A 23,984-nucleotide genomic window follows, 5' to 3' on the forward strand; every position below is an offset into this window, starting at 1 on the left:
GTCGTATCCAGAAATCAATCCCAATGAAAGGAAGCTATATGACTTACCCGAGAGAGAATTCAAATTAAGTGTCATAAAGATGTTCACTGAAGTCAAGGGAACAATGCATTGTAAATGAGAATTGCAATAAAGAGATAGAAAATATTTTTAAAGAAGCCAAACATAAATTAGAGAGCTAAGGAAAGCAATACCTAAAGTGAAAAAAATCACTATAGGGGTTCAACAGCAAACTAGATCAAGCAAAGAAAGAATCAGTAAACTTGAAGACAAGTCATTGAAAATAATCCAGTCTGAGGAACAAGGAGAAAAAAGAATGAAAAAAGTGAAAAAATGTTAAAGGACTTATGGGAGACTATCAAGAGATCCAACATACACATTATGAGAGTCTCAAAAGAGAAGACAGAGCAAAAGGACCAGAAAGCTTATTCAAAGAAATAATGACTGAAAACTCCCCATATCTAGAGAAGGAAAGAGACATCCAAATGCAAAAGCCCCAAAATCATCAAATGAGATAAATTCTACAAATCCATAATGAGACACTTTATAATCAAATTGTCAAAAGTCACAACAAAGAATTTTGAAAGCATCAAGAGTAAAGTGACTGGTCACATACAAGGGAATCTCCATAAGACTATTGGTGGATTTTTCAGCAGAAACCTTGCAGGACAGAAGGGAGTGGGATGATCTCTTCAAAGTGCCGAAAGAAAAAAACTGCCAAGAATACTATATCCAGCAAAAGTGTCCTTCAAAAACAGAATAAAGATAAAGACTTTCCCAAAGACTGAGGAAGTTCATCACCACTAGACCTGCCTTATAAGAAATGCTGTAGCCAAGATATGGAAGCAACCTGAGTGTCCATCAACAGATGAATGGATAAAGACGCAGTATGTATATATACAATGGAATACTACTCCGTCATAAAAAAGAATGAAAATTTGCCATTTGCAACAATATAGATGGACCTGAAGGGTATTCTGCTTAGTGAAGTAAGTCAGACAGAGAAAAACAATACTGTATGTTTTCAATTATATGTGGAATCTAAAAAATAAAACAAATGGACAAATATAACAAAACAGACTCACAGAGAACAAACTAGTGGTTATCAGTGGGAAGAGGGGTGGGGGTGGGGCAAGATAACGGAAGGGGATTAAGAGGTACAAAGTACTAGTTATAAATAACCACAAAACAAAATACCTCTAGAATTACATGAAAGAAAAATAGAAAGGAATCAAAGCATATCAATACAAAAAATCAATAAAACACAAAGGGAGACACCTCAGTTCTTAATATATCATTTTACAGGTTCTCTTTTATACTTTTTATATGAGGTATACTCTTTCATAGAAGAAGGTATAATCTTTTATACAAGATCTGCCCGTCCTGCCCTACACATGTATCAGGAATTATTTAAGATTTACAGGGGAAGTTTTGTACTTAACAAGTAAACTAACTGTGTAAGGCTGGCAATGTGTATTTGAAAAGCAATTCAAAAATTTTGGAAGCAGCAGGAGTAAATGGTAAAGAAGATAAGATATACAATACAAAAGATATCCAAATAGACATTTTGAGCCAAATAGACATTGGGAGCCACAGAACCAAGGTAAGCGATACATCTGACATTGATACAGCTACTCATCTGGAAAGAAAAGTGAACCACACTACTTGTTCAGAACATTGGCTATCCTTTTAATTAATAGAGTTTTGTTCATAAGAAATTTAAAATTACAGTGCAATGGCTTAAGCATCAGCAAAGTCAACTTGAATTCAAGAATTTTTGGAATTTAGGGCACAAAGAGATTGTCAAGGAGTTCATCAGAGTCCTTAGGATTAACAGAAAATTATATCAGAATTCCCCAACTCAGTCATATAGTACAATTTTGGGGTCATAGGTTAAATCTGGTATTGCAGGTAAGATATCATCTAGTACAAGTATAACATGTGGTATACAGTAGAGGAATATAACCTGGACTAATCTAAGGACCTGGGTTAGAGAAACAGTCAAATTGAACTAATCATATTAGGATCAAATCCCTATTTCTGCACTTATCACCTGTGTGACATTATCAAGTTACTTAATCTCACTACACTTGTTTTCTTATCTGTGAAATGGGGCTAACAAATAGAGCCTACCTCCAAAGGTTGCCGAAAGGCTTAAATGAGACAACTAAAGCATATTGCACGGAAAATAGAGTTTAATATTAATATTACTTCTCTTTTGTCTTCTCCCAACTCTACTACTTAAGACGTGACTCTGAATTAGTCTGCTAAATTACAGTTTCTCAACTGTAAAACAGGAATTATGATACTGGGACTAACTGCTTCACAATGTTGAATGAGACAACCTATATAAAAGTGTTTTGTAAAAGCACTATGTAAATGCATGCAAAGGATTTCTATTGATACATGCATTTGGTTTGCTGCTTCCCATAATTTTTAGGCATCATCTCAATTTTATAACTCAAAGCCTAAAGTGAAGTTTATAGTCATCTCAATTATTACAGGAGAATTTTCCTGCTTTTTTCTGGAAATCAATATTTGTATATGTATGTCTGAAACATTATGCTGTTCACCAGAAACTATGCTGACACACTGTGAACTGACTATACTTCAATAAAAAAATAAAATAAAATGCTGTCAGAATCCACATGGTAACTGTACAGTGTAGGGTCCAAACAATAAAGATAAGGAAAGCTCTAGCAGTCAAGCACACTTGGGTAGCTGCAGCTGGTAGAACAGTCTAGTAAGGGGCAGGCTCTTCAGCAGGCTGCTAGGCATTTTTGTAGTCCCTCTTTAGGTTACACAGACAAACTTAACTGCAGATGCAGTTACCGAAGTTTAACTTTTCTGCCAAGACACAGAGCATGAAAACAGGGGTCTTTGTGTGTCATCATTTTATCACCCTCCAGCTCTAGTTTTTCCTGGCTCTACCACTCACCCAAAGTTCGGCATGCAGATTCCCTAGGGGCTCCCGTCAGATCCTGCAACCGAGCATCCCTGGCCTCATCCTGTCTGCCAGGTTAGGTGTGGGACCCCACGCAGCTCCGGCGACTGAAAGGGTTAACAAGCAGTGCGCTGCAGAGTGGCAGGGAGAGAAACCAATCAAGTGTCTAGGCAGGTAGTACGTCTGCTGTAGGCGGGGCTGGAGCGTAGTGTGCGAAAGGGAAGCAGCGGAGGCCTCGAGGTGAGAGGGGAGTCCGGATTAGAGGTTGGGAGGCGGCGGGGGCGCACTGGAAAACACCAGAGCACTGGCCCGTTCTCCCTGCTCTCCTTTATCCTTAGAGGTCGATAGCTTTGGGGACAGCCTGGGACCCCATGTATGGCCACGGAGTTACGGTGTTCAGACTCCATGCCGTGTCACAACCAGCAAGTAAGCTCCGCCTCGACCCCAAACCCCGAGCCGCAGCAACCTGGAGACCTGATCTCGGACCTTGCAGGGGGAAACAGCGACTCCAAGGCCAAGACGACTGTCCTCACCGGGCACGCCCATTCTAGCGTACCGGCTGAGCCGGACCCTCAGGCCTGCGGCGGCGCCAGCCTCAACTCAGAGAGCAACGGCGGCGGTGGCAACTATGACACACCAGCCAGCGACTCCCTCCTAGGTGACTGCGAACTCTCTCGGCAGATCGGAGCTCAGCTTAAGCTGCTGCCTATGAATGATCAGATCCGGGAGTTGCAGACCATCATCCGGGACAAGTGAGCCGAGAGCGAAAGGGGAAACGGAGGCGGAGGGTCTCTTGGGGGCGTGGGCGGGGATTGGAAGTAAAAGGGCTAAGGTTCTTGGCCTTGGGAAACTTGTCTGTGAAGATCCCGGCAGAGCCTTTTCTTTGAGGGGCAGTGTTACATGACTCGGGCCTTCATTCCTTATAGCGCTTTGTGTAGGGAGGAAGCATTTTAGGTAACCTCCGGTTTCCTCTTTGTATTTTGTGAATGGTGTTGCATCCTCAGTTATTCCAAGCAGGTAAACGCTCCTATGCCATCTGCCCTGTGCCTGTTCACTTAGCAAATCTTTAACACAGAACTGGTTACTACCCAAATGTATTCTCTACGTCTAAATCACCTCAAGCTCACGAATAGAAATAAAGCAATTTCAAGGAAATTTTGTTTTTCTCAACAGGCCCTCTGACCATTTGGTTTTTGCTACTGCAAATATGTCATTTTGTCTAAGGTCTTTTAGTCTTGAGGTTTTAAGTTTACTTGGTCATGGAGAAGCTTCTCACTAACTCTTAACAGGATTGTTTTACTGTAAAATTATAGAACAACAAATGTTTCCTGTATGGTTAACGGAGCTAAAGGAGCCTTTGGCACCACTCCTAATCACTAGGTAGCCAAAACTACCGTCTTAAAATGCTATTTTGAGTAGATCTCAAAAACTCATGTTGTAGATGGGGTTTCTTAAGAGAAATACGTACCATGATGAACTACAGCCGATTTCTGTATTGGCAGCACTTTAAATGAGTAGCTACTGCATGCCAGAACACTCCTTTTTCAGTGGGTGCCTTGATCTCTTAAAATGGCTACTGAGTCAGGGTGCCACTCCCTAACTCAGACTCTAGTACGACTTTTTCTTCATACTGTTTAATAGGCTCCCATTTCGTCTCCTTGTCTCCAGTTTTTCTCTCTTCTACATGTACCCACACATTCCTGAACAATTAATTTTCTTAATATACTGCTTTGATTAGCTGACTGCCCTACTCAGCAGCCTTCTTTGGCTTCTCTGAGCCTACCAAATAAAGTCAAGGATCCTTAGCTTGACATTAGGCCCTTCTTCATGGTCCCTAGGAACTATTTTGAAATATCCCTACTTCTGCTCACATCTGGGATTCTCTTTACCCCTTCTCTGAATGTTCAGATCCTACTTATTCTTCAGCATTCGGCGTTAAATGTCCACTCTGCCAAGAAGCTTTCCCTTAATCATTCTTCCTCACTGATCTTCCCTGGCATTTTTAATGCAAGATTCACCTTATATTTTGTATATTGATATTTGTTTCTATCTTATTTCACTTATTAGATTTGAAGCTCCTTGAGGGCAGAAATTGTATCTTTTACATTTTTGAATTCCAGCTTATGCCTTTTAAGCAATAGTCACTCACTTTCTTTCTAGATCTTAAGATTATATTAATAAAAGTGTACTATTTAACTATTTTCATGAATCAGTATTGATCTAATAGATGAAGTACTGATCTTAAAAAGTAGGAGGCATAGGATTGGTAGTTGTGGTGGGGGGAACTGAAATAAAACTTACCTGTAAAACAGAAAATAGGATGATTCTTGTTTCTAGAGAGCAAGAGTTACTGACCTTGTGTCTTGGACCTTGGGCTGCACCTGTAGATGGGCTTCAAGGCTTTAGCAAACGATCAGAAATTATCTGGGAAATATTATTTGTATGTGCATTTTTAATAGTTTTTTAAAAAACATCTTTATTGAACTGTAATTCACATACCATACAATATACCTTTTTAACTGAAGTATAGTCAGTTTATAATGTGTTAATTTCTGCTGTACAGCATAGTGATTCAGTTATACATACATATATATATATTCCTTTTTCATATTCTTTTTCATTACAGGTTATGACAAGATATTGAATATAGTTCCCTGTGCTATATAGTAGGACCTTGTTGTTTATCTATTTTATATACAATACACCTTTTAAAGTATACAGTTCAATGGTTTTAAAGTATGTTCATTGCTTTCCAACCATCACCATAATCAACTTTAGAACATTTTCATCATCCCAACAAGAATCCCCATACCCATGGGCAGTCACTACCTATTTATTTCCCTCCAGCCCACCCAAAGCCCTAGACAACCACTAATCTACTTTCTGTGTCTACTGATTTGCCTGTTCTGGACATTTCATGTAAATGGGATCATACAACATGTGGTCTTTGTGACTAGTTTCTTTCAGTTAGCATAATGTTTTCAAGCTTCATCCATATTGTATCAGTACACCATTCCTTTTTTGGCTGAATGATACTCCACTGTATGGATATACCACATTTTGTTTATCCATTCATGAGGCAATAGGCATTTGGGTTGTTTGGTTTCCATTCTTTGTCTATTATGAATAGTGCTATATATTATCCAGCAATCCTACATCTGAGTATATATCTGGAGGGAACTCTAATTTGAAAAGATACACGCACCCCAATGTTCATAGCAGCGCTATATACAATAGCCAAGACATGGAAGCAACAACCTAAATGTCCATAGACAGATGACTGGTTAAAGAAGTTGTAGTATATTTATACAATGGAATACTACTCAGCCGTAAAAAGAATGAAATAATGCCATTTGCAGCAACTTGGATGGACCTAGAGATCGTCATTCTAAGTGAAGTAAGCCAGAAAGAGAAAGAAAAATACCGTATGATATCACTCATATGTGGAATCTAAAAAATAAAAAAACAGAAAAAAAGGACACTATTAACTCATCTACAAAACAAACAGACTTGCAGACATAGTAAACAATCTTGTGGTTATCGAAAAAAGGGAGTGGGAAGGAATAAATTTGGGAGCTTGAGATTCACAAATGTTAGCCACTATATCTAAAAATAGATTTTAAGAAATGTTTCTGCTGTATAGCACAGGGACCTATGTTCAGTATCTTGTAATAACCTTTAATGAAAAAGAATATGAAAATATATATGTATGTATATGCATGACTGGGACATTGTGTACACCAGAAATTGATGCATTGTAACTGATGGTACTTCTATTAAAAAAAATGAATAGTGTTATTATGAATATTTGCATATGTGCCTTTTTATGGGGGTGAGGATTCCTTTATTTTCCTTAGATTTTGCAAAGAGGTCTTCATAACAATGTAAAGGTGAATAGTTGCTATAGAACTTGGAGAGGCCATGACATTTGGTGTTCATATATGACAGTGTCAACACCTGATTTTACTGCATTACTCAGAAAAGTCTGGGTGGTGTAGTAAACCTGGGTTAAGTGAAGTCTTTTCTTTTTCTGAGTTTGGAAGGAGACAGCAGGATCCAGAGTGATCTTAGGTAAGGTGGTTAGCTTCAACATTATCATTTGTAAAGTGAGGATGTTTGTAACTATCTCTTGGAGCTCCTAGGAGGCTAAAACAAGATACTGTCTGTGAACATTTTTTATAAACTGTGAAGAGCTATGTGCATTTAACGCATTTCAAGCCTTCATGTTTGGATTTGTACATGGCTCTGAATGCATCCATAAGTGCTGGTTTTTTTGGGGCTTTTCGGAGACAGTAAAAGGAATTTAACTATACATGCAACTCGCATTCTTATTAAAAAAAAAAACAGTGAAAAAGCCTAGATAAATTTTATCCTGCTATGATACGGAAGAGAAAGATTCACTATGGTTTTTGATAACTAATTGAGGCTTAGTGATTTAGGATGGAGACTGTTTTAGTTGTTTTTGTTAATGAAGTCTGTTTATAGAGGCCTTTGTTCCTTTATCTTCAAAAATTGGCATACCCTTACAAGCAAGACTTGTTTCATCCTTTCTAGGGGGCTGCTATAGAGTGCCTATAGTAAGAGGAGCTATATTTACGTGGGTCTAGTTATGGAAGGTACCATTATCATATTCTGTCTTCCTTGGGCCTTGCTCTTCTCTGTTTTGATGTGACATCATACATGTACACTATGGAACTGTCTGATAATAGAGGTCATTGGAGTGCTTGTTATTCCTTTTATTATTCCTGGTCCTCAGTATCTATCTAGTGAAGGAATTGCTTTCTGAATTGACTTTGGCATGGGGAAATAAGAGTTGAGCCAGAGTACTTCATGTTGTAAATATATAAAGCAGGCAAGACAGAACTTTGGACTGATGTAAAATGTCTTCTTTGGAAATGTGCAGTATTTTCAATGTAATATGTTGGTCATATTATTGAATTTCAAGGAGATCGTTTTCTCTCTAATTGAGAGTGCAGTAATCTAAGTATCAAATGATCTGATAATTAACTCAGTCACACATGGTTCACTGGTGAACTGGGGAGGAGAATTGACTATTCATTTACAGTTTTGTTGCAATGGATTTAAACCACACATTGTTGCTCTTCTGCCTCATTGGTATACTAAGCCCAGCAAAATCTGGTGTAATGCACTTTCTCCTCATTCATTCACTTGTTCCCTTGAACATAGTTTATAACTTCATATTTAAGGCAGTGCCATGTATTTAAAAGATCATCTTCCCTTCCCAATTTTTTGTTTTCTTTTGTCTCCTAAAGCATTAAAGTAAAGCTGTTTCATGAGATGTTGAATGTTTCCTATATATTTGTCCTCGAAGGGGCTTTGCCATGGCCTCAGCAGGCAGCTTGGATGAAAGTTGAGCAATCTTAAGAGTATTTTAGTCCATGAAATAGCATTAGAGAAGGAGTGCATTCAGCATTATGAATTTTTTTTTTTGAAGTCACCTTTGGGAAGACAGTTAACCTCAGGATGGGTGAACATCCTGTTCAGCACTAATGTGAGTACAGCCTGATGTGATTTGAGGCTTGAGCCAGGGACTCCACGTACTAAACAGAACCAGCCTAGAGTCTGGCCTAACATCACCCTGAGGCTGGAAGTATTGCAGAACTTTTCCCTTCACCTTGTATAAAACCAAAATGTCCTGGAGAATGTCATTCTAAGTGAAGTAAGCCAGAAAGAGAACGAAAAATACCATATGAGATCACTCATATGTGGAATCTAAAAGAAATTTTTAAATGAACATAAGTATAAAACAGAAACAGACTCAGACATAGAATACAAACTTGTGTTTGCCAAGGGGGCGGGGGTAGGAAGAGACAGACTGGGAGTTCAAAATTTGTAGATACTGACAGGCATATGTAGAATAGATAAACAAGATTATACTGTATAGCACAGGGAAATACATACAAGATCTTGTGGTAGCTCACAGTGGAAAAAATGTGACAATGAATATATCTATGTTCATGTATAACTGAAAAATTGTGCTCTACACTGGAATTTGATACAACATTGTAAAATGACTATAACTCAATAAAAAATGTTAAAAAACCCCATCTTAACCTAAAAAAAAAAAAAAAAAACCAAACTGTACACCACTGAAAAAAACCTGTGACTTGAAAGTTATTTAAAACATGGATGTGGTTTTGGTTTTCCACATGAATTTTCTAAGTGGCTTTTAGGAAAAAGGGTATGTATAAAGAGGCAACTTCCTCAACTAGTCTGGACTTGGGGAGGCAGAAAGAAGGTCTGGCCTGGCACAGTACCTGGCACATAGGGGAATTAATGTTGCAATCATTATAAAAATTAATAAATAAACTTGGGACTGAGGCCTAGGTTCTAAGGGAAGATGATAGTTTCTCTTCTTTTTCTACCTGATTTTGAATGTTTACATTGAACAGTGTTCTGAGGTGCAAATAAATAATTAATGACTCTATTTTATGGGATTCTTAAGAAGGTGCTAAAGAGCTGTGGCCCTAATGACTTGCACCTGGCAAGTAGTAAAAGCTATTCTTGGTGGGGTTTTTTTATTTTTTTTGCATCAGAGTAGGTTTGTTCCAAGTACTTCATAGGGGTTTGTTTGTTTTTTGAGGTTGAAGGAACAAAAGAAAACCACTTGTAAATCATTTGTGTACATGCCAAACCTTGGAGCTGTTCTTTATTTTAGTGACCATGTAACAAAGTAGCTGTGGAAGTAGAACTTATCTTTTAGGAACTTTCAGTAAACATTAACTCTACGTAAAGCATTCCTTGGTTTAAACCTGCTAGAAAAGCTTTTATGTTCTACTTCCCTTTAACCTGTTGCTTAAAAAACAAAAACAAACAAGAACATGTCAGAGCTGAAATTGAGTCCATTTAGTTCTTCCTCCTTAACTTAGGTTGCTAGGTAAAATACAGGACACCCAGTTAAATTTGACTTCAGATAAAGAGTGAATACTTTTTTTGTATAAATATATCCTAAACGTTGCATGGGATATACTTCTGAAATACAAATTTAACTGGTGTTCTGTATTTTTGTTGGCTAAATCCGGCAGCCTTATGCCCAAACTTAGCTTCTCCCACCCCAAATATTGAAAACAATATTTGTACATAATCCTCATTTTCAAAAATGACATCTAATTCAGTGCTACTGAGATTTGATTGAAATCAAACTGTTTTAAGTTGCGTCAGAGGCTTTGATTTAAATCATTTGAAGTGGGTGTATTCTTGTATTAACCTTAATTACATATTCTTTACAGGCCGTATTATAATAGCAGCTTCTCCATCTTAAGAAGGAACATTTTAATGATGTTTTATTTGCCTGCCAGACTCTTTACTTCATTGTTTGCATTGTATGTAGTGCCAGTTTGATTCACAGGGAGAGAAATATCATTAAAAGACATCTAAAAACTGGTTACCCTTTAATAAACATTTACTTATTAGAGTGAAATAGGGTAATTGCTTTACTCAAGGACTTAGAGAGCTTCAGGCTGGAAAGAACCTTGAAATACTTCACCTCTGTAAGCCTCACTACTTTCATCCCTAAAGCAGTAGTAATAATAGAATCTGCCTCTTAAGATTGTGTGAGGATTAGATCAGATAATGCACCAAAAGTGCTTAATACTTAGCACCAAGGAAGCTTTTAATAAATGATGACCTGTGGGAAAGAAGGGAATAATACAAGTATACTATTACGTACCTGCTGTAACTTTTGGATCTTTTAAGAAAAGTTTTATAAATAAATCTTTGTACTCATGGGTGTGTGTGCGTGTATAGTTGTTAAAATGATTTTTCTTTAAAAAAAAGGAGGGGGTTGTCAAATTTATTCTGAATAGAGAAAATTAGCAGAGAATGAACAAGTGGCAATTTCTGCTATAGAAATGAAAGTTGTAATTGCCCCAGGAGAGGATGTCTTCCAACACACTGGAGAATCTACTACAGTAGTAGTAGTAGTAGTAGTAGTAGCAGCAGCAGCAGCAGCAGCAGTCATAGTTGTAGTAGTAGTGAGGCCTAGTAAGAAGAGGGAAGAGGGTCTCTCCTTGAAGTCTTAATTTTTTAATATTATAAAAACATTCCCCTCTCATAGTTCCGTATCTTGTGGATAAGTAAATACCTATTAGCTTTTTGAAAGAAAAGTCAGAGATTCATGAGGTTTCATCTTGGTTTGGGTTTGCTATGGGATGTACATGTTTTAAAATATGTATAATTGCTATAGCCTCTCTAGAAATTTTAAAGTGCTTTATAGACAGACTTAAGTAGGGAAGAGTCAAGTTTACCAAGTCCATATTAAAAGGATTTGGCTTCTGGTGTAATTCTCATTCTCTTGTTTGTGTGAAGATCATATTTTTTTTTAAATGCCTGCCTTTGGCTTTCATTTTGTTACTACAGTTGTGTGACACATTTGTTGGGAGGAGTGTCTAGAAAAGTATAGTCTCAGATATGGTTAGGTCTGCATTGTTAATCCTGTTTGGGGTTTGCACATTTTAAAAGATACTCAGTTTAACATTAATTACATTCCCATGCTCTGAATTATAAGTGCCTGAATATCACTGTTTAAATATTTAATAATTAGAATATATTTTAGAATATTCTAGGGATATGTCAGTGTGTTTGTTGCTTTCTGGTAATTTTGCATCAGATTTTATTTGGGACAGTTACCAGATACAAGATGATTAAAATGTGTTTCAAAACTTTGTTTCCAGTGTGATAGATTTTTTAAAAATGGGTTTTAGACAAAAGTGAAGAGTTATGATTTGAAACAAAGTATATGGAGTAAATAAGACCTGGAGTCTGGTTTACATTAAAACACCTTTGTTAACAAATACTTTAGTCCAGTGTTGGGCCTAAAGTAGGGGTTCAGAGACTATGTGCAACTTGATTGATCTAACACGCAAATAATCTCCCTTATGAAACTCTAGTATTAACACTGTTAAGGATTTAGTTGTGGATATTGAAGACCACTGTGGGTTTTAAAAAATGCAGTCAACTTACTATATTCTAGCTGTACTTTAATTTCTAAATTGATTTAAAGTGAACAGTATGGGTCTGAAGTCTGTCTAAAACAGCAGGGTGTAGGTTAGTAATTACTGTTTGTAGTGGGATGAGTTGAAACAGTGACTGCTTTAATTGGAAATCAAATAGCTATGAAGAGATGACAGTTCATATTAGGTTCTCACAGTGTGTACCTTCTTTAGAATGTAGAGAAGATGCTTATTATGCAAAAGTTACCAGCTGAGGCCGATATTTTGGGGAAGAGTGTGAAAGGTGTTAAAATGTCTGATTCTAAAGTAAAATAATGAATTTGGGCAACTCTGATCACTTAACCTAATGTAACTTTTCCATGTAATAAATTTATGTGTAACTGTTCAGAAATTAGAAACAAACATTTCGAATGTGTTCCCAAGATATGTTACTGGATATTTCTTTAAGACAAGTCCAGACTTTTCTTCCCTATTGAAAAACTGCTCTGGCTGCCTGGACAAGTTTGTATAGGTCTAGCAGACATGGCAGTAGGCTTCAGTATTTTTTTTTTTTTTTGTAACTCAGTGACTTTTACTTCCTTGACAAGCATGTTGTGAAGATTAATTATAGAAATGAAAGGTGCTAGTGTAAAAGTAGTTTTCATCTGAAAACCACAGTACATAAAATAGAGCCTGTTTTAAATGGGCTCTCTCTGTGTGTAGGTGTCTGTGGAAAGAGTTTTCTGAGTTTAGGAAATATTTATATGTAAAGAATACAGACATACATTCTTGCTATTGCTCAATTATGGTCCATATTTTAGAGTTAGTATCTGTAATATGATAGAACTGTGGTCACTGTAGGAAACTTAATGTCATTTGTGTCAGGGATATTTCATTGCTTATCCCTAGTCAGAGAAAGTAAATGCAGCTTGAAAAAGAGTCATCATTAATGGTATATTGAGATAATATATGCTTGCATATGCCATTTCAGTGCTTTGTTGAGGAATATTTTAGGTATGCTATGGATAGGCAGACGGATATTTTTAAGTACAGAAACTAAATCATTCAGATCATTTAACTTACATGAGAGAAAGAGGAGGAACAGTACTAAATTTTTATGTACAAAAAAAACCTGTGAGCCTTTTAACATTCCCTTTTGGGTTGGTAAACAGCTTGGGGGTACCCTGGATTACTATTACTTGGGTATGTCAGGATCTGAAGGTATTGACCAGAAGGAAATATGCAGGAAGATGGTAGAAAGGTCTATGGAATAAAATAGTATTTGATTGAAAAAAGGCAAAAGGAACAAATTATCAATAGTTTGAGAAAGAGGTCCTGGAAATTAGGTTATGTATTCTTGAATGCAGTGACAAAAATAGAGGATTTATTTGTTTGTACCATTCTCCTTCCAAAAAGAAGTAGGGACAAAGTAGATGGGTTACTTATCTTGGTAATATGGGTTTTAGATCAAAGTGAATGGTTCATGAGGTTGGGGAGAACCTAGCTTTCTTACTGCAAAGTTTTTCCCTTAATTGAGCTGTGGGCTTGCTGCCATCTTCCAGGGGGGCCTTGTTTATCTCCTGGTTGAATAATATATACTTGGGCAGTTCAGTGGGAGACTGACTACATGATCTTTTTAATTCCTGTCTCAACTGTTGATATCAAATGGGCATTTTCAATAATATTTATCAAGTCATTCCATCTAGGTTCCTATATCCTAGGGAAAGACATGTCTCAGTAATAGTCTGTTACAGGTAAGCTGTTAAGTTTTTAGTATGTACTAGGTCTTAATATTGATGTTACTATGTGTATTAAGTAATATTTTACGTTAAAGCTCTAATCTAGACTAAAACTTGTACTTTTTTTTTTTTTTTAGGACAGCCAGTAGAGGAGACTTCATGTTTTCTGCTGATCGTTTGGTATGTGGACAGAGGCTTTCCGTTTTCATTTCATTGCTGTTCCTAGTGATATTATTGTAGTAGGCCAAGGGGCTTATTGTTGTTGTTGTTCTGGAGCATTCTGGGGTAAGAGAGATTATGCCAAATAACCCACATCTTGCTAGACTTCTGAAGTGTTGTTTCTACTGTTGCATCAAAGCTCTGCCTCAGTCCCTTTCACCTGCCCATGAATCCATTCTCTGTAGTTCTGAGGTACCACTGCCTTTCAGATGGGTCTAGTAACCTGATCCTGAGCCTTAAATGCCTCTTTTTAGGACAGTGAAGCAAAGTACATTAAAAGGAATCCAAAAATGTAAGGAGACCTAGTAGTTATCCTTGTGGTATCCATCAAATGCACAAAAACTAATAACCTGTCTCTTTGGCCTCTTCTTTTCTGTAGTACATGTGAAATACTGAATTGAACTGTCTACACTCCGGGACTTTTAAGCCCCACTCTGTTTAGCTAGTGTCATCTGAGAGGATCTCAGGCCAAATTGGTTTGTATTCATAAGCACTGTTTACTTCTTGTGTCTATCTATATCTGAGTGTGTTCAGTGCTTAGAAATGAGGTTGACACATATTCTGCTGTGGTTATTAGTATTCATCAATTCATGAAATATATATTGAACTCATGTGAGTCAGGCACTGCACTAAACTGTGTTATGGGGGAGGAGTAAAGAATATAGACATGGAACCTGATCTTGTGGGGTTTACAATCTAAATACTATTGTCAGTATTCAGTTGGGAAAGAAAGAAAAGTGAATTCTAAAGCTTACAGGTATAATCAGATAGTAGAAGATAGCAAAAGAGTGTAGATGACTCCTGTTGTACTTTTGATGTTAACTATTATTGGTTCAAAGGCCATTCCTATTTGAGCTTCCAGGGGCAGGAATAACCCTTGGGTTGCATCAAGATAAATATAGTTTGCATCGTTTTGAGTGATAGTTCATTCTGTCTTTATGCTTGTATCAAACCAAAGGAATAGGTTCAGGGAGGAAGGCAATTGTGTCAGTAGCTGCTGTGGGGAAAACAGGTCTTGGTGTTCACTGGTAGAAAGTGGTTCATCTTTCTTTTGCTTTCCTTGCGCCCCTTTTCTATAGAACACAGAAGTTCATGGTTATTGTAAAATGCTTGTCTGAAAAGGCAGGTGTTATATCTTAGTCAAATGAGATAATAAGGACCCAGGACATAATTTACTTGACTGGATGGTAATTTGGACCTCTCTGTTCTCTGCAGTTGGATTTAAAGTTCCTGATATTGGGGTTGGGGATGTGGAGGGTCGGTTACAGTTGTGGCAGGGACTGGAGCTGTTTAGGTTTCTAGTGTTGAAGATTCCCAGTATACAGGCTGACAAAAGTGCTGGCCCATTTAGCATCGATCATTTTAATGACAGCAGGGTGTTGTGATAACAGAGCACGGGGCCTGACATTTCTCGCTGTTGTTCCTGATTCTCAATCAGTAATGTAATATTGATTGGAGAAAATGTGCTTTGCAGACTCAAGCATTGCCTTTACTGTAGTAGGCGCTGGGTGCTCAGAGGAATATCATATCTGGTGGTTTGGGGAGGCTGCTCCTAGTAGTTCTGATGGATTCTTTCCTCTGTACCACACATTAAGACCATTAGGAGCCTTTTTTTTTTTTTTAAGCTAGAAGTCCCAAGGCATTCGACTGGATCCAACTTCAAGCTCAGTAAATCGGTTCAGCCTCGTCTACTCATTATTTCCTCCTAAGAAATTCAGGCTTTATTTGCATTATGTTAGGCTTTCGTTAAAAAGAATCCAACCTATCAATTTCAAAGTATTAAACAAGGCAAAGAAATTCCCAGTGGGCACTATTTCTGGAGTAACCAGAAGTGTATTACTTCCAAGGGTGCCTGCCATGACTCTTGCCCCTTGCTGTAGTTTTGGGTTTCTCATAATATAGTCTGAACTAACTGAATGAGAATCAGAAGGCATACTTGAGCCGTTTAGTGGCAATAATGTGCCTAACCAAGGTTGGATACCTAGCAGCAAGCAGCCTGACATTTGGATCTGTCTCTGCATTTAACCCATGATAGGGGCCCCCTCCCTACTGTCATAAGCTAAATCCTTGCCTAGTGTGCTACTGACTTTTTGCCTAGTGTTCAGCTCCTGAGGCTAACACTTAATAGATTCTTAGCAAGTTCTCAACTTATTCTTCCTCTGACTCTCTAGATCAGACTTGTTGTGGAAGAAGGATTGAATCAGCTGCCATATAAAGAATGCATGGTGACCACTCCAACAGGTAACCAGGGCTGTTACCCTCATACTCTCCTCATAAAAATTCTAAGATAGAACTGGGGGGAAATGGAAAGAAAGCAGTCTGAGTAAATCAGTATACAAAATGAGGAGTCTACGATGAGCTGTGTTTTTAAACAACATAATAAACTTGGAGACATTTCATAAAGAAATTTATGTGGATGACTTTTTGTTAACGGCTTGCTTGTCAGTTCAAGTTAAAGGTTAATAAATAGTCTTCAGCACGCAGGTGTTGCTTTTGATGGTGGCACATTGGGACTAGAGTGAAGAATTACTGGCAGCTTATCTTCACCTCTGTGGGGAAGCTGCTGGTGTTAACAAATGGGTGGGCTGGTTTGGCAGTGCAGCTCCAGGTAAAAGGATGAAAAGTGAAAAAGAAAAAGAAAATTAAAAACAATGAGGATTGGAGAAGGTGCTTTGTTCTACTCTAATATAAAGCAGCCAAGGATCCCTGTTTCAGGGATTTAAAATTCTGATTTGGTTCTTTAGTAAATAATAGAAGCTGTTATATCCAAAGGTTGATTTTTATGAAAATTGGGGGCTGAGCTTGCTGCATCATGATTGATACAAATTCAGGATGAGACCAAGAGTTGAACATGTCTTGGTAACTACTTCAGCCTCTCTCTTCTGCTTTTTAATACGGAATGGAGGCTCAGAAAAACGGACAGGAATCTCTGCTGTAGCTCACTGTGGGGTCCCAGTTTGAATTGATGAAACTTATAGCATTCTTGGAACACAACAGTTTCTCCTCTGAATTCAATTTGAGGAACGTGTATATGAATATTATGCTATCAGAAGTCCTATTCCAACTCGATGAAGTCCACTTCTCCCAGTTATCCCCATAGGTTTCTTAATGAAGAATTAAGAAATAACTATGAAAAATCATGAGTCTTCTTATTCTTTCACAGGGAACCTAAGATGTTATACAAGAGTTGCTCTGTACCTATCTACTTTAAACCATAGATACTTCATATAAGATAAGTAGTTCGCTCCAATGATGAAAGATAAATTCTTTGGTTTTATTCTCCAACAGGGTACAAGTATGAAGGAGTGAAATTTGAGAAGGGAAATTGTGGGGTCAGCATAATGAGAAGCGGTAGGTTTGCATATGTGTGGTTTTGTCTCTTTGCATGCATAGATACATTTGCTCTTTTCCAGGGAAGAGGCGGGCTTGTCTGTCATAATTGCAGCTTGCCTTAGCTTAAAACTCACCACCTGTGTTGTCCAGCCTCATGGTGCCTTGGAATCATGGCCTCTCTGTTGCTGAGTTCGGCTAATTTTAACTGCAGAGCATCTTCCCTAGTTGCCTGTCCCCATGGGCAAGCCAGCTTTCAAAGATATTCAGAGGACTGTGGTAGAATAGGAGGATAGAATGATGCTGTCTTGGAGAGAACAGGGCAGCTTAAAGACTGAAGGAATATAGCACAAATTCAGGCCTGCAGAATTTTGAAGACCCAACTGGAGAAAATCTTTGTTCTGGTTTTTGAATTTTTTTTTTTTTTTTGTGGGAAACAGTCCTACTCTGTCAGGAGCTGGACTGAATGACTTGTTTAATATTTTTAATTTTATATTTGTTGACTATGTGACACTGTAGGCAAAGGAATTTAACTGTGATTAACTCTAGTTATTTCCAATTGTTGATCTCATAAATAAATGCATTTGTGTTTGAATTCAACTGATTGCCCTTCTAAAGCAACCTTTGTGCAACAGAATCACATGCCTATAATTAGGATCTATGCTTGTTACATGGGGACAATTATTTCTATTCAGCAACATTATTATTATTATTATTATTATTATTATTATTATTATTATTATTATTATTATTATTATTATTATTATTATTCACAAGATCCAAGGTATGGTAGAAGCCCCACTTACTTGCATTGGAAACAGATGGATTTTTTCTTCACATAGAAACATTCCCTTTTCTTCTCTGGCTATGAAATTCTATTTGTGAATGGTTGATTATCTCAAATAAAATGGGAGCTTTAAGCCCTCCTTTTTTATAGAAGTTAGCTCTTAATCAATGATAGGATTTTCAGGACAATTTCAGTCTTTTAAAACTGGTGAAGACAGTGTGATGGGCTTTTAAGGTACAGTTTCTTCTGTTTTTGTCTAGCTCCTGCCCTAAAGGAGGCATGGTCCTCATACCCCTAGTGTATACCAGATGACCTTGGGGTGATGCATAGACAGGGTAGTTTTTTTTCCAAAGTGTATTTTTTTAATTGAAGTAAAGTAAGTAGAGCTGGTTTACAATGTTGTGTTAATTTCTGGTGTACAGCATAGTGATTCTCATATGTGTGTGCGTGCGGGTGTGTGTGCGCGCATGTGTATGTATCCTTTTCATAGTCTTTGTTTTTAACCTTAATAGCTATTGGTTGATTTTCAAATGTATTAGAAGGAAACTGTTCTTATATTTTCATGAGTGATATAAAGTTTCCTCTTAAAATAAATGTTTAAAAAATGGTTACTTTAATGAACAATATTAAGTAAATAACCAAACAAATAGATTTTTGATGTGGCCCAAAATCCTGAAGATGGTATGAGAATGCTTGATTTTTGGCAAACACTTCCTGAAAGAAAGTCAGATTCAAAAATAGCTCTGTGATCAGAAACCAAGGTGGGGTGGTGGTCTTGGTTGTGGTTCTCTGGACAGAGAGGGAACCATATATTACTTTTTCACTGTTTTCCAGCAAAGCCTCTGCTGTTGAAGCCATTGCTAGGGCTAAGTAATATCTCCTAATGCCACCTTGATCTAAATAATGAGACTTTGATCTATAGCATTTTTCCATAAATATTTTATATTTTTGTCAGATGAAAGTAACAAGGGTTCCTTAAAATAATGGGAGTAAAATGTTCCTGGTATTGGAAAAGCTCAGGGAACAGCTTAAAAAAACACTTTATTTCCTGTAATCATGGAAGTGTGACAATTCTACAACTTGCAAGCCAGCAATAAAACTAGTTTATCCTAGTTCATTGACCAACCCTTAACCTAGATTCATTGACCAGAACTAAATATAAAATATGAGCATATTATAAGTAAAAGCTGTTAGCTTAAGAAAAATTGCTTCCATTTTGACAGTGTCTTTATTGTATTAATCACAGTCACAAACTCAACTCTGGCCTATTCTTAGCTTTCACTCTATCTCCTCCTAATCTTTTTTCCTTCTTTTTAATTTCCTTCTTCAAGGTGAGGCAATGGAACAAGGTTTACGAGACTGCTGTCGATCCATTCGAATTGGAAAGATTCTGATTCAGAGTGATGAGGAGACACAAAGAGCCAAAGTATATTATGCCAAGTTCCCCCCAGACATTTACAGGAGAAAAGTCCTTCTGATGTATCCAATTCTCAGTGAGTGGCTTGTATTTAATTTGTAACCTTTGGTTAGGGTTTAAATTCAGTTTACTGCCTGCCTTCTGGGTGCCCTTATATAAAGGCAAAAACTATTTCTAAATGTGTTTTTGTTTTTTTTTTCAGTTGGGTTTGGAGTTGCCCTGGGCAGTTCTGTGGGGAATTTTTACAGTGTAAAAAGAGAATACACATTAGTCAAACTTTATTAGTGCCAAAAAGTTTCTATCTTAAAATGAACACATTGAAGCAAAGGATCTAATGAGACAAAGTATATAGAACACAGAAAATACATTGACATATGGCCCCCTCTACCCCAGTGAGTATAGCAGTAATTTTCTCAAGAATTTATCCTCTTTGGAGGTAATTTTTTTTTCTCTCCTATTCTAGTCTGTTTTCTAAGCTTACTCAGATCCTGGGTTGGGGGTGGAGGGTGGGTATTAAATTTGATATCTCAAATACTGAATGAATTTAGGGCTTGTGCATTTGAAAACTGAAAAGTATATGGGTTATATCCATTATTGAAAATAACATCATTGATAAAGAACAGGCACCTGCAAATGAAGCTATTAGATTATTAAACTGCCTTAACTTCAAAGAAACTTCAGAGACATCTTGAGATAAATGTTAAAGTTGCTAATGTATTTGGTTGTCATTTGATTTTAGGCACAGGAAATACCGTAATTGAAGCTGTAAAGGTTCTTATAGAACATGGAGTTCAACCCAGTGTTATTATTCTACTCAGTCTGTTCTCCACTCCTCATGGTGAGTTCAGCATGAGGCAGTAACTGGGGCTCGGGATGGTCATGGGATGGGTGAGTGTCATCTGCCCTGCCTCTCATCCTGAGGAAAAGTTCATTTGCTTCCACATTAAATCTAAATTGAATTTTGGTAGTTATAACTTGTGTTTGTCATCTCTAAGCTTAGTGATAATATTTTACACCATTCTAATGTCCACAGTCAAATGAAAAAGTGTGAACTAATCCCATTGAAGGGGATTGTAATTGTTTTCCTGGTGGTCCTGTTTGAGTAGAGCTTGCAAATAGCTGAAAGGTCCCTGTTTCTCCTGGCTCCCCATCTGACCCTGAGAACTGCTCTCAAACAGCAAGAAACTCAAGGTTCTAGCTAGCCCTATGGTCTTACTGAAGCTTTGCAGTGGGAAGCAAAGAGAAGTTTTTAAAGTTAGACTTCTGCTCAAAGGGCATGGTGAGAGAACTTGTATTCTCCATTTCTTGAGTGAGTAAGCCTAATTTAAGACCTGTTTCTTTTTTTTTAACCATGTAATCTAAGAACTTGTGAAATTATCCTAAGAAAATAATCATAAATGCATGTAGAAATTCAGCATTTAGTATATTCAGTAGTTATATTTCGTGTAAGAAAAAATTTGAAAATATGTAAATGACTTACTTGGAAATGGTTAAATAAATGTACTGTTGACCCTTGAACAATGTGGGTTTGAACTGCTTGGGTCCACTTAAACTTTTATATTTTTCAGTAGCAAATACTACAGTACGACACAGTCCATAGTTGGTTGAATCCGTGGATGCAAAAGAACTAAGGATATGAAGGGCTGACTATGAGTTATATGTGAATTAACCCCTGTGTTGTTCAAAGGTCAATTGTATATTCAAAGGATGTAATAATGTGACTGTTAACTCATGTTTTTGAAAAATATTTAATGACATCAAAAAATCTGGTAAATGTAAAAGAGCAGAATATAAATTAACAGCGTTAGAACAGTGTAAAATGTTATCAGCAACTTTAGAGATGACTAATATAAATTATGACTGTTATGACTACCAAAATCAGACTTAGATTTAACATGGAACCTAATAAATCTTCCATCAGTGTGAGAAGCAAGACAGATGCACAATGCTATTTCAATTTTTATTTAAAATTATATAATATTAATAGTGGCTATCTTAGGATCATGGGATTCTAAGTAATTCATTTTCTTTTTTAAGCAGTTATTTTTTGTATTTTCCAAATATTCTATGGTGAATTTATATTTGTTTTGTAATAGAAAAGAAAAATATGTGCCCTCTAGTTAGGGCATTTCCTCATTTCTAAAGGTTTCAAGTCTCAGCCAACCCTGAAGAGGCTACAGAGAAACCATTTGGGGGGGGGCTGCATTTAGTAGACTGTTGATTATTTTGTATTCATAATAAAAATACTCATAATAGTTATATTCATAATAAAAATTACCTGTAGTTCAAATGTTTATGGTTACAAAGGGTGATTTGCTTGGTCGTCCATTTATATAACAGAGGTGACATTATAAACATTGAGATAATCAGTTAATTATTGGGTTTTCTGTCTTTGAGAATAGAACAGTAACCATGTTAGTTCTAGTAGTATACATTAGAATAGGATACTAATTCTTTGACATTATAGATGAAAAATGTCTCATTCTGTGGTAGCCTTGCTTTGGCTTTTTAACTGGACTGGGTTCCTAGCTAGTTCCTTTCCCTTCTTCCTCCACCACTTCTTCCTCCACCCACCCACCAAGTTAGAGTCATAACCTTTAAAAAGCTAGCTTTCTCTGACATAACAAAGAAGTCTGCACTTGTTCTAGTGTTCCAGTTGAGAAACCATCATTTTATGTATGATGTTGTTTCCTATTCCAGCTGCCTTTAAAATAAAACAAAAAGACTCTTCAGGGGACAAGTCGCTATAACTGAATATACTTTTCAAATCTTGGATATAAAACAATTTGATTCTAAGAATTTATTAGTGCATGGGCGGGGACACAGTCTGACTACTATAAAAGCTTTTCAGATATCAGACATTATATAAAATAAGAGATTAACCAAATCTGATTATGTATCCAAAGGTCATTCCTGTCTGTTCTCTGTTCATAATAAACCTAGTGACTGACTATAAAATTACTGAATTCCAAGTAATGTTATCAAAAAATCCTGCCATAGTGACAATTTTTCTTTTATTTTTTGAAGGTGCCAAATCAATCATTCAGGAGTTTCCAGAGATCACAATTTTAACTACTGAAGTTCATCCTGTTGCACCTACACACTTTGGACAGAAATACTTTGGAACAGACTAAATTACTGAAGGAAAATTAATTGTGTAATATTAGTTATGTTTTGTACTTCTACCTGTTTTACTAATTCATTTGAGGAATGACAGAGAAAATTGTGTTAAAGGCAGTGTAATTTTTGGAAGTGGGTGTAGTAAAAAGGAAATATTTGAGGTTTATTTTATTTAGTTATTTCTTGACTGTTTCCACCAAATTCAGCAATGAAGCACACACAACTCTTAGAAAATATTTTAGTAATGTTTCTTATATAAATTGCTCAGTGCATTCAAATGGTTCCCTAATTTATAAACCTCAGTTTAGAGGTTGCTTGCAGCCACAAATAAAACCCAAATAGGAGTCAGTTCGTTAGTCCACTATAGTTTGCGTTTTGTTTAGTTTGCTTTTAGTTCTAAGTGGATTTCATGTATGTGGCTGTTGTCACCTTCTTCTACTCTTTACTTCCTAGTACTGTACATAATGGTAACTTGGAAAGGATGAAAAATGAATGCCTCCTAGAATTTTACATCTCTGTTAATATCCTCACTCAATTAGCAGACCCAGTATATATGGTTAGCTTTTCAGTTAAGCCATTATGTTCTTCATGGCTCATTTCTTACCCTGTGCATTGTTGGTAGGTGCCTTGTCAAGTGTAATGCAGTGAAGGTGGTGGGGCATTTCCAGCAACTGGAACTGTAACATTAATTTACATAGGTTGAACCAGGGATGTCTGAATGCTGATAAGGGAGAGCTAAATACTCTTAATGCCATCAGTCAGTGCCCTAGAAATGAAGTGATGGTGGTTTTTCTGAGGTATAAGGGAAAGGATGGTTTCTTGCTGAGTTTATGGTCAATAAGTAAATTAAAATGCTTCATTTTTGATTTAGATGTTTCTACTAGAGGCCTTTGATTTGGAACTTAGTTATTTTGCATGCTTGTCAATTATAGATGTATTAAAATGGGAAAAAATACCATGATATTTTTAAAAATCCCTAAGACTTATATTTGTTCATATTTAGGCTTCTGAAAGGAAGGTAAGTCATTTTAGAAATCGATGTTCATGCTCAGAAACTTGCTTGTAAAACCCTGGCCTCATTTTACATTGATATTAAAACGTTTTAATGATGGTGGCTGGCTGATTACTTGATTAATTATACTCCTATTACTTGATTAATTATACTCATAGGAAGCTGTTGTGAGCTTCTATTTAAAAAAAAAAACATAAAGGAACAGAAGGCAGCATCTTAGAAAGAACCAAAGCTGATGAAAGTCAGCAAAGATTCGGGGAGAGGAAGGAAAGCTGGTATAGAATGGGCTGTTTTCCCTTTGAAGCCTAGGAATAGTAATGATTTCACCATATTTTCCCTTTATTTTTGAAGACTGTCATAATAAACAGAGATTAATTGATAGATTGCCCACATTATATTATTCCCAGGCAAATGTTGCTTTCATTTTCTTATGGAAATTATCATCTATACTTGTCAATTAAGTATTTT

General features: G+C 36.7%; 1 protein-coding gene across 2 annotated transcripts; it reads left to right on the plus strand.

Annotated features, from left to right (window-relative positions):
- Positions 1–3,129: 3,129 nt before the first annotated feature.
- UPRT (uracil phosphoribosyltransferase homolog) lies at positions 3,130–23,615 on the plus strand. Of its 2 annotated transcripts, XM_010967561.3 has the most exons (8): positions 3,130–3,181; positions 3,280–3,693; positions 13,769–13,811; positions 16,022–16,091; positions 17,139–17,201; positions 19,299–19,460; positions 20,124–20,222; positions 22,412–23,615. In XM_010967561.3, exons 2-8 carry the CDS (start codon positions 3,317–3,319, stop codon positions 22,516–22,518), a joined length of 921 nt encoding a protein of 306 aa, XP_010965863.1. In that variant the 5' UTR covers positions 3,130–3,181; positions 3,280–3,316; the 3' UTR covers positions 22,519–23,615. The 2 variants fall into 2 exon arrangements, with proteins under 2 accessions (XP_010965863.1, XP_045360686.1); XM_045504730.2 differs by having other exon boundaries at positions 3,141–3,693.
- The last annotated feature ends 369 nt before the right edge of the window (positions 23,616–23,984 follow it).

This window comes from Camelus bactrianus, chromosome X, assembly GCF_048773025.1.
Source record: "Camelus bactrianus isolate YW-2024 breed Bactrian camel chromosome X, ASM4877302v1, whole genome shotgun sequence".
NCBI classification, from domain to species: domain Eukaryota; kingdom Metazoa; phylum Chordata; class Mammalia; order Artiodactyla; family Camelidae; genus Camelus; species Camelus bactrianus.